This window comes from Solanum tuberosum, unplaced genomic scaffold, assembly GCF_000226075.1.
Source record: "Solanum tuberosum cultivar DM 1-3 516 R44 unplaced genomic scaffold, SolTub_3.0 scf00050, whole genome shotgun sequence".
Lineage (NCBI taxonomy): Eukaryota > Viridiplantae > Streptophyta > Magnoliopsida > Solanales > Solanaceae > Solanum > Solanum tuberosum.
Window position 1 is genome coordinate 544,331 of NW_006238975.1, and position 12,118 is coordinate 556,448.

The window sequence follows — 12,118 nt, forward strand, 5'->3', positions numbered from 1 at the left end:
ACCCCACCTCCCAAAAAAAAATTAAGTTTATTTTTTAAAATTATTTTCTACTCTAGTTAAAATAAAAGATATTTCTACAAAAATTATTTTCATTCAATAAGTCAAACACTAAAAAATCTTTTCCGAAAAATATTTTCTACTCACCAACCAAACATGAGAAAATAAGTCAAAAATCAACTTGTTTTCCAGGAAAACATTTTCCTTCATACCAAACACACCCTTAGAGTTTGGTTGCTATGTCTTCTATTACATCTTTGTTCTTAGTAAACTCATTCTCCTCCATGGAGTAGATTCTTAGAGGGTATTTGACAAACATGTTGACTTGTTGTATTGATTAGTATGTTGGGATTTTGATTTTCGTTCTTATCTTTGAACTTATTATGGGAGTTTTAATTAAATTGCAACTATGTTCATTATCTTATGGGAAAAAGGTCAAATATACCCCCCGAACTTTCAAAAATAGTACATATATATCCTCCGTTATACTTTTGGGTCATACATACCCTCACTATCATAATTTTGGATCATATATACCCTTTGATTAAACGGAAAAACACGTGGCATGATCTCAAATATTTGCCCTATTTTATTTTATTTTTTATCCAGAATTTAACTTTTTTAATCCAAAATTTAATTTTTTTTATCCAATTTTTTTTTTATTTTAAAATCCATTCATTCACTTGGCTGATTTCTTTGATCTCCATTATCAATACACATCTAATTTCAACACCGATCCAACACCCATTTCCAATTAATCACTATTGGCAAGATCCTTCTCAAATTTTGATGTCAATAATTCAACACCGATTTATTTTCAAGGTCTCTAGATTTCCATCACTCCCCCTCCCATAAATCTCAGATCAATGGTGAAGGTCTGCAATTTCAAGCTCTGCAGATCTGCAATTTCAAGCTTTGTAGACCAAAATATGTTTGAGAAAAATTCAACACTCACAATTCAAAAACAAAAAAAGTGAGCAGATCAAACTACTCAAATCTAAGCACCAAGAGAACAGAGAACGGAATTTTATCCTTCACAAATGTAATCAAAAAAACTTAAGCAATTAGATCTTCTAGAAAGTGTTTTCCGAAATACACCATAAACCCTAAATCTCAACCACATTAGGAAAACAAATCAACCAAAAGTTCGATCTTTGGCTAAGAAACAGATACGAGCCCTAACTGATTATTTAATTTTCTTTCCTTATGGATGAGAGATCAATTAAAATTATATATAAAAATGTGAAATGTGTCGAAGATTGAGAGAATTTTCCGGCGATACAGCGACATTTCTGGTGCCGCCGGTGAGAGAGGAAAAAACAGAATATGAACTTGGAGAGAGAAAGAGAAGAGAGATTAAATTTTGGATATAAAATAAAATAAAATAGGGCAAATATTTGAGATCATACCACGTGTTTTTCCGTTTGATCAAAGGGTATATATGATCCAAAATTATGACGGTAAGGGTATGTATGGCCCAAAAGTATAACGAAGGATATATACATACCATTTTCGAAAGTTCGGGGGTATATTTGACCTTTTTCCCTTATCTTATTTAATCGAAAGAGGAATATCTTATGAATATTATTGCATAATCTTGTGTGGGTTTGAATCAATATATCTTCTCTAAAGTAATTAAAAGAGCTTGTTGATGATTGTTGATTGAATCTCAAGGAAAAACAATCGAAAGAAATTACTTCCTTAAGAATAATCCATAACATGTTCTTACATATTAGGATCACTGTGTTATAATTAGTTTATTTCTTTAATTTGAGATTTACTCGGAAGAGAAATCTAAATCTTAATGATACTCTAATCAACTATCGAATTCGAGAGAATCGATAGAACTTTAGATGTGATCAATGAACATGGTCAAATCACGACTATCATTATGCACTTATTTCGTCTTTTACCCAACCAATTGTTTTAAATTGTCATTTAGTCTATAAATGTGGTTCATAACCACAACCAACTCTCTTCTTTTGATCACCTGAATAATAGTTAGCAAGATTTGGTTGAATTATTATTTGCACCAATCCATGTGGAGACGATCTTTATACTATACTTAGTGCTAAACTTATAGGGCTCGTTGTGTGAGGGATTAAAAAATAATAGTGATGGGATAAGGAAATAGTGATGGGATAAAAAAAAAACTATCTTGTTTGGTTGTCATGTTTGGGATAACTTATCCCACCATTTATATCATAGTGATGGGATAAGTTATCCCATATACATGGTGGGACAAGTTATCCCAGGATAGCTAACCCCAGGATAATTTATCCTGGGATAACTTGTTTCCAACCAAACGACCACATAGTGTTTGTGCTCATCACAACCCAACCCAACCCATAGGAAAAGCCCAAGCTGCGCATTTACCCGATTTCACTAGTTAAGGACAAATGCTTGTGACAAGAAGCATTTGTTCACAGAAAATCATCTACACTAGAGATCAGGCCACCTAAAAAGAGAAATTATATCTGAGTAGATCATGTTTATATTAGACAGCCAAAAGTACAGAGAACTCTAAGTAAACACGTGCATACCACTAGTGAAGGAAGAATCTGAAAACTAACAGACCTGAAGAAGACCATTTTCATCGTCAGAGCCAAGCATCTCATCTACCAATGTCTGGCGTTCTTCACGAGTTCCAAAGGTTAAACACTTCTCCACAACATTTGAGGCAAATTTCTGCTGGCTCATCTGAACTATCTGCCCCATCAGCTTATTAATTATAGAAGTGCGCTCCTCTGGCTTTCCATGTTCCAAGACGTGCTATTACAAAACAAATCAGTACTACAGGAGTAGTCAAACATCTAAGCTAAGACACTATAAGAGAATAAATTCCTCTACCCAACCCCCAAAATAGGGAGAGCTGAGGACCTCAGCCTGATTCTTATCAACTGTACAACATTGAGACATGAGAATGCATGAAGATTTGCTAAGAATGAGAAATGCATCAAATTTATGAATAAAAATTGTACGCCAATCCACATGGGAATTTAAATAAATGTTAACATCAATTTTCATTTATCTGTCCCATTGAGAGACAAATGAAAAGTCCTTAAATATAAAGAATGGTGGTATGTCAGAGAAGGCCTTCTCCACCATGCACTATCTAACAAATGAAAAAATTAAACACCAAAAGTTCATGTACCAATCTTTTTCAAAAAAGAAAAGAGAAACCAGTATGGAAAAGAAGATGATGGTTTTAAGTTTTAATAGATTAGTGCACATATTCAGGTAAATTATCATTCTCTTGAAACATCCCATTGGTAATTAGCTATGGAGGTTGAGATATGCAGCAGACCTGAACGACATAATTGCCATATTGATCTTGTGCCAGCATGCAAATAGATTGCAAAATCTTCTTCATCACAATGTTCTGTGTTTCAGGATTATGGCAATGTTCCAAGACTCTCTGTCATGAGAAAGTAAATCAGAAGTAAAGATCATCCCCCAGACACTAAATACCAAAGAAAAACAAAAAATTTACAGGCAATTCAGTCTGACCTGTATGACCCGACATCCATATGGATGGGTGGACAATGTCGCAACTTGATCATAAAATGTGGAAACGACAAACTGGATGGCATCCTCTGGAATGCATTCAATACACTTCTGGATAACATGATTCCCATTTTGATCTCTAACGCAACGCATAGCATGACCATCAAGCTCTGTGACCATTTTGGTTTGCTGATCCAGATCAACAACCTCTACTGCCTGAAATATTCAAGAAGGCATAAGAACAGAGAGAACGTCAGATATTTCACAGTGATGTGTCATAGAAGAAATCCTTACAACAGTATGATGCATAGAAAATGTATATATTGGATTATAAATTTGCCAATTTCCATTAGTTGAGACACTAGGTATTATTCAGACCTAAGCCCAATCAATATATTCATGATACAGAATCTACAGTTCTATAGCAATGCAATTAGAGACAGGAAACAAGGCCACTCCATCGAAAAGCCTTGGATACCAGTGAACCCTAAAAGTCAAATTTACGCAACATTTCCATATAATAATTTATTTATTTTATAATGATCACTTTCATATCATAATTTAAAATCATTCCTTTCATATTAGACCAAGATGGTATCAACTTTCCAACCTTACAAAGGGTATGCCTTGTCTAAATACATAAATAAGCTCAGATGGTTCCCATTTACTTGGGAGAGTGAATTTTGACATACTAAGACAAGAACTTTGCATAATATTTGAGAAAGGAAGTTGTTATGTCATAACAGTCCGATCATAGTAAACAAGGCAAAATTTTGGATGTTTAGCTCCTAATCACATAGTATGTCCATTTTTAACAAGGACAAGAAGCAACTAATATGGCTTCCAGGGAGACAATCTGCCATAGGAATAAGATAGCCCCAGTAATTTAGCTTATGAAGAAATGAGATTCCACTTTATGTGATAGGATAATAGCCAAGTTGCAAGGGTATTAACTTTTTCCACAGCTCTAGCAATACGTAGCCAATTTTGCAACATAATTCTCTTCAAAACGAATTAACTATTTCCCCAGTAATAGCTATGGTGATCCTCTAGCCTGTTTCCATGGAAAAAATACTACATTTTTAAAAATAAATAAGAAGGGAAGGAAATATGCAGAGAAGGGAAAAGACAAGAACACTAGAAGAACATCAGAAACCAGTGATGTGAAATTGAAACAACACAGCAACGCCTTTCATTTGTTGAATGACTGGAGTTTCCAAAGGAAGGCCTATTTTAACATCAGTTTGTGATTCAACTTCTCAACTAACGTTACTTGCTAAATTGCCATACATACGCCAGCAGAAAACAAGACTAGTAGCCTGTTTTCCAAGTTTTTGGGAAGCTAACAAGAGAAAATGGCCAAATGACCCCCCAAATCTATAACCGGATTTCGAACTACACACTTATACTTCACGGGGGCCCTATTAACCCCCCCCCCCCGAGCTATTTTAAAGTGGAATTATTTCCTCCCTGAAATGTCATTACCAGGCATCTGTCTTGTGGTGAAATACACGCACTTGACACGTGTATTTCACCATTTAATGATTATTTTTTTTAAAAAGCTCTCCTCCTTCCTCTTTCTTTCTTCCCCAATCATTTCTTCAACCCTAACTATACTAAACACCAGTTTTTACCTCAATAAAATTTCTATATCTCTAACATTTTATAGAAACGAAAATTCAACTCACCTTTTCATCTACTCCGAATCTCTAGAGTCTAGAAGATAGCGGTCCTAATTAATCAAATCTTTCATCCAACTAATTCAATAATTTTCCAACATTTTTTTACATTTCGTTCGATTTTTCTTCCTTAGACAATTTCAGATACACATTAAATGGGTCATGAACATTCGAGATCAGATTCACCCCTTGAAGATTCTGCCGGCAACTCAAAATAATCGCGGATGAAAAGACTAATTTGTAACACCAATTTGAGAAACCTCTCTCTCTCTCTCTTCCTCATTTCTTTATTTATTTCTCCCTCTAAAATTTTCATGATTAATTTATAATTGGTAGTTTTTTATTTTGTATTCTTCATGGATTTTTAGGAGAACATGTAGGATCCTTCTTTTAAAATGTGGAAGAAATTGTTTTGTTTTAGTTTCTTTTATTAAGTTTGAAAATATTTTTTAAATATACAATTACTTCACTTTGAGTTTGTTACTCTTGAATCCATCACTTTAAAAAAAACTCATTAATGGGTATATTTTTTAAAAGAAATAAATTTAATTTGTTAGATATGTTCTAAATAAGTTTATTAAAAAATTATTTATTCATTAAATGCATTTGTTGTTGATAATTTTTATTTCAAACATTCATTGAAAAAGCTTCAACAATGATAATGGTGAAAAATGTTAGACAGATAAATAGGAAGAAAGAAAGAGAAAGAAAAAAGAAAATTAGAAAAAAAACGGAAATTAAAAAAAATAGGCAACTCACTCTCTCAAAGAGAGTGAAATACACTCTCTATGCCCAGCACTTAAGGGATTATTTATTCCATTTTAAAATAGTTCAGGGGGGTAATAGGACTCCCGCGGAGAATAGATGTGTAGTTGGAGATCCTGTAATAGGTTGGGGGATCATTTGGCTATTTTCTCGAGATTTAAATATGCATGCACATAATACATACACACGCTTACATGTACTTAATGCACGTAATATTAAAATCATAATCATTAAAAAACAATATTAGATTTTGCAAGAAACTTATAAAAGGATTATTCTATTTATATTAATGTTAATGAGCTATAATAAAAATCTATAAATACATAGGTTAAAAAATAAAAATATTATATGCCATTTTCTCAAGCTAACAACACTCCTTTTTTGTTCAAAAAAGAAAACTTTTTTTGAGACTTGAGGTGTCTGGCCAAAATAGAAACGTGCTCTTGAGCAACAACATAAACAATTTATTTTACTTATGGGATGAAGATACAAACTCTATCTACTTGCAAAGACGCAGAAGCAGAAAATTAATTTCACAAGACAAAAATATATGTACCATAAATTTATAATTACCAAACTATCCTTTATTAATTAAACCTTTTCCATTTATTTATTTTTCGTTTCTACCACTCCTTACCCGTCTCCTTCTCATCATCCTCTTTGGAATAGTCTCTCAACTATAAATGCGATCTCCTTTCCTTTATCTTTCTACCATTTCTCCTCTCCTCTTTGAAAAGAGAAGGTAGAAGCAAAAAATTAAAAAAAATCAAGACAAAAATATTCTTACTAAAGATAAAAGGGAGTTGCTCAGATGGTGAGCACCCCTAACTTCCAACCCGAAGGTTGTGAGTTCCAGTCACCATGGGAGAAAAAAGGGTGGAAGCTCCTAGGGTGTGGTTTAAATATGTATATATATATATATATATATAATCTTACTATAAATTTTTGTTTACCAAACTATTCCTTATTAATTTAAGTAAAATTTTAATTCTTACTATATATATTCTTACTATAATTTTTTGTCTATTTCTAATGATTGGAAATAATAAATTATTTTTAATTTATTTCTATTTTAAATAATATTAATTGTAAAATGAACCTTGATACTACCCTTTTTCATAATTTGACAAGCAAAAGCACTCTTTGAAAAGATTGGTCAAACACAATCTGCTTATCAAATAAAGAAAAAGCACTTCTCCAATGAATTGGCCAAACACAAACGGCTACCCTCAAAAAGTACTTTTCTGAAGTTATTCTGATAAAAACGCTACTAAACATAAGCAGTTTCTGGCAGTGTGGCCAAACAGGCTCTTAACAGGACACATAAGGAACAGGCAATAAAAATCATCCTGAATGACACTACATATCATACATTATCGTAAATTATAAAGTGTAACAAATCCAGATTATAAAGAGTATGAAAGACGGTATGGCAATCAATTTATGAACAGATATAATTACTAACACAATTAATACCTTCTGAACCACTCGGCAACCATACATTTGAAGAGAAAGTGTTAGCACATGCCCATTGAGCTGGTCAGCTAGTTCTCTAATCTGAGATGCACTTCCATGTTCAAAAAGCTGAAAAAGTGAAAAAGAAAGAAAAAAAGAGAACAAAGAAGATCATGTTTCTGATTCCTTATGAATCAGAGCATTTTGCTCACAAAGTGAAGACAAGATACACCAAATATTGACTTAGGCTAACAAGCACATCCAAAATGATTGTGAAAAAAAAAACATATCTGCACGAACACACCTTTTGGATCACATAATTACCGAACACATCAGTCATCAATGAGAGAGCTTGGGGCATAATTTCACGGAAAACCATGTTCTTCTCCTCTGTGGTAGCAGTCTCCAATTTTTGTTGAATGAACCTGCCTCCATACTGGTCCACACTGATAACAGAAGCCTTTTAATCAACTTATAAACTTATATAAGTCCAGATGAAATGGAAGGAAAGAAGTATTAGACACTAAATTCACCTGAACTCCACAACATGGCCTTCTATCTCCGACAACTCAAAACACTTACTTTTGTTGCTCTTAAACTCATCCAATAATGAAGAAGCAAAGCATTCTCCCAAGTTAGAACCAGGGTCAGAATCCCAAGCTCCCATTACACCAGATAAGTTCCTCATTCCTAAAGGAAAATGTACATACCTTTCCCCATACCTCACATAACTATCAGGTCCAAAGGGAGAATTTTCAAGAGATGCACTAGCCAAAGGACTTCCAGGATACGACATATTAACACCAAGACCTAGATTACCATAGTAACCATTATTAAAGCCACAAGATTTTCCAATACGAGAAAAATCATACTGTGATTTTTGAGACGCAAGCAGCGCCTCAATATATGCTTTCTGAATCTCAAGCAAATCCATGTATGAATTGCCAAGAGATTCCCTGTTAACCGTTGGGTCATTGACAGCTGATAGCTGAGCAGCAAGATACTCGGCTGATCTCAAGTACTGAAGGTGCATGGGATCCATCTGACACAATTGCACTGAACCACCCAAGGTCTGATTACCAAGTCTATTAATGTTCTGTAATTCAGCTGCGACAGCCAACAGATTAGGACCCAAATTCAGGCCTCCTCCAATTGCTCTAGGGTCAATTCTACAGGCACCCATTGCTGCCCCAGCAGCAATATTTTCAAATAATGAAGGAAAATTACCACCACCAAGTTGGTTTTCCGACATCGACAGTGATGAAGGGTTCATACCATAACCTCCTAAAACATATGGAGACAACATTGAATTAGGACTATCAACAGTTGGATAGTGCGATGGTGAACTTCCTCCACTACTGAGAGTTGGGGTAGAAGGCCCTATCAAGTATGAAGCAGCAGAGGAACATGCAGATTTATGAAACTGAACTGATTCAGACTTGTTTAAATAGGAGTGCTGTTTCATAGGATTTTGATCCTTCTGCAAATGAAAGAGGTTCCGATGATAGTCAATCTCATTATGAATTTGAGTGTTTTGATGCTTCCATTCATCTCCCGTAGCATTCACTGACAAACCCATGCCAGAAAATGCAGTTACCAGATCAGTGTACTGCCCAATATTAGATAAAATGTTCTCTGATGTGTTTGGGACATCTAGGTTTCTTTTGTCTAGTGAGCTTATCCTTCCTCCACCAGTAGAAGGAAAACGAAGACTAGGAACTCTAGCTACAAGCTGAGGGTCAAGGTTGGTACTTTGTGACAATGATGCACCCAAAGCAGAAGCAGAAGATTGAGAGCCTGATGTGTTGACTTTTTGGAGTGCAGATGTGCCTTGAATCTTTGCATGAGAATGTACTGCATCCAAAGATGTCAACTCATGATGGAGATGAGCAAATTGGGACTCAGAAGGATCAACAACATCACCAAATGCACGGCTAGCTGGATGAGAAGAATGACTCGAAGTAGATGTTGTGTGACTCATACCACCCTACATTTCGAAAGAAGTCTCAGAACAATATGCCCACAGCCCTTTAAATGAAGTCAGCAGAAAGAAAAAAGAACTTGTGCAACAAGCTGAATACAGGAAGAATAAAACGAAACAACTTGCAAGCACACTAAAAAGTAATCATAAGAACTAGGTAAATTGTAAACCAAAATAAATTATAAAACAAACTTTTACAGGTGTACCACGACATTAAGCAGTGCTGGTGAAAAAAGGGAAAGGACAATTATTGGCATCGGTATGAGGTTTCTCAAGGTACATCGAAAATGTCACTAACAATGACATGAATTGTGAATAACAAACTCGGACAGACCGCAGTCACCAAAATAAATGATAATACAATCTTTTACAGGTGACATTGAGCAGTTCTGGTGAAAAAAGGAAAGGACAATTGTTGGCACCGGTATGAGGAGCAATTTGTCTATTAGGAAATGGGGAAATCGAATGAGTGAAGGTGTTTGGATTCTCTTCCCAACACGTGCCTGACACACAACATTCCCAACTTGAAAAATATGATGATTAACTCTCATACCCAAGCACATGCTGTCCCGTTGAACAAGCTGGAGCAACCAAATACTAGGACAGATTTAAAATTATGAAGTCCACAAAGTGTACAAAGGCACCAGAGAAAGGATTACACATTTGCAGAAACCCTTTTGACCAATTTCCTCGAGATCAAGAAAAATAATATATTGTGGATATGTTGCCTGAAAGAGTCCAAGATACCTCAGGCTACAAATGTGATACTCCAACTCAATAAAGAATTTTTTTTGCAAGAAATGACAACTATAGAGACATAATAACAGGAAATCTGGCAGACATAATAAAATAGAAAGTCAATTCAACAGATTTCAGAAATGACAAGTAGACGCAATAGACAATTCACAACAGCAATTAACCGACATGCGCTTGATCCTCGGACCACCAACTTTTGAGTGGATAAAATCCAAGAGTGAACGTTTTAACTATATATACCTTCTTTTTCCTTTTCTCCTTTTGAGTCCAAGGTATCCAAAACGCACGGGTGGAAAAACTTCACACATTATAAAATACTAATGAACACACTTTGACAATCAAGGAAAAGCTTTGAAAAAAGCAATTATGACATATATATAGTTAAAGAAGTAACAATTCCGAAGGGGAAAACCAAGCCAATACATGATTACAAATAGTAAAATTACGGACAAGCAATATCCAAAAATGCAGACATAACAAGCATGTTACTACAATATCAAAGAATCGTCTTCCATATGCAGAAAGGGATATTAACAGAAAGCATTCAACAACCTCTATAAACAGGAATAACATTTCAAAGTTACTAAACAGGCACAACAAATTAGATAACAAATTGATTAGAAACGTAAAGCTAACAAACCAAACCAATACTTCAAACATCTTATTGTATTTTCCATTTCTCTTGCACCTGAATCATCTCATCAACAATCTTCTGCTGGGTTCCTAATCCAAGCCCACGTAACCCAATAAGTCCATCTCGACCCCATTCCTTCTCGTCCTCAGTTCCAATATCTCCATCTTCAACATCAACTCCTAACTGCATCGAAAAAAGTGATTTATGATCCGCTCCCTTGTCATCTTGATTAAATTTCCTGTTATCTCCAATACCCCCTAATGCCACAGCATTAGTAGCTCCGGCACCTTGCAGACGCTGAAGACGGGGCAGAAGGCGAGGGTTAAGGTTGACGTTGGAGTAGTAGTAAGCAATGTAGGCTGAATCAGACCTCAATTCCTCTTCTGAAAGACAACCAAAATCAGAAGCAATGCAACTGAAAGTGCTAAGTGATCCTTCAACTGTGGGCGAAGTAGAATCAGTTGGGAACATGCTAAGCACTCTCTCTCGATCAATCTCCTGTTGCTGCCTCCTAAATTCGTTGGTTCCTTGTAGCATTCCGACGTTTGAATAACTATCAGTAATCATTGCACCTCCAAAACTGCAAAACGCTCACAACTTTTTAGCAGCATCAAACAATTTTAGTTGATCATCAAATGGAGAAGGATGAAGTCATTGTTTCAGAGAAAGCTCCACGGGGAAGGGCACTCTAACAGTGAAGGAAGAAAATGAGGACTGATAAACAGTACAGTGTACCATTTGATCAACAGATGGACGGCTCAGATTGAGAGTTTTACTTCTTACGGTAAGGCATCAGTATTACTCCCTCTGTCCCAATTTATGTGCCTTACTTTCCTTTTTTGTCAGTCCAAAAAAGAATGACACATTTTTATATTAAGTAACAATTTAACTATAAAATATCTATTTTACCTTTAATGAAATGATTTACAGTCACACAAATTTCTATCATTCATTTTGGACCACAAGTTTTAAAAGTCTTCATTTTTTTCTTAAATTTCGTGTCGAGTCAAACTACCTCACATAAAATGGGACGGAGGGAGTAATTTTCTAGTCTAGCGGCATGCATAAATGTATAAATTAAATGTCTAGATGATCTCTCCATTGTTTGGTCAAACACATGTGCAGATCTTTAAACTTTTTTCTAAATTTCATTTTGGCACTTCAACTAAACTTTATTCCATTTTAATTCTTTAACTCCAATTTTTATGTTTCATTTTGACATTTCTAAGTGATGTGGCAGAGTGTGTGCATCACACTCAGGGGCGGAGCTACAGTAGCCGATGGGGGTTCGGCCGAACTCACTGGTTTTTCCATAGACCCTATATTTATATTAAATTCTGAAGT

At 35.0% G+C, this 12,118-nt stretch overlaps 1 protein-coding gene across 2 annotated transcripts in view; it reads right to left on the reverse strand.

The window, feature by feature from the left end:
• Positions 1–11,483, reverse strand: part of LOC102600224 (pumilio homolog 1-like) — a 19,402-nt gene extending 7,919 nt beyond the window's left edge. Inside the window, exons 1-7 of one of the 2 annotated variants that reach the window (XM_006343682.2) lie at positions 10,829–11,482; positions 7,937–9,390; positions 7,708–7,849; positions 7,425–7,532; positions 3,508–3,720; positions 3,305–3,415; positions 2,575–2,769 (exon numbers count right to left, since the gene is read on the reverse strand). In XM_006343682.2, the coding sequence (XP_006343744.1) occupies positions 2,575–2,769; positions 3,305–3,415; positions 3,508–3,720; positions 7,425–7,532; positions 7,708–7,849; positions 7,937–9,390; positions 10,829–11,341 (2,736 nt within the window). In that variant the 5' untranslated portion in view covers positions 11,342–11,482. Of the gene's footprint in view, positions 1–2,574; positions 2,770–3,304; positions 3,416–3,507; positions 3,721–7,424; positions 7,533–7,707; positions 7,850–7,936; positions 9,391–10,828 lie in introns of both variants that reach the window. The other variant, XM_015307077.1, reaches the window with a different exon arrangement.
• Positions 11,484–12,118: the final 635 nt, after the last annotated feature.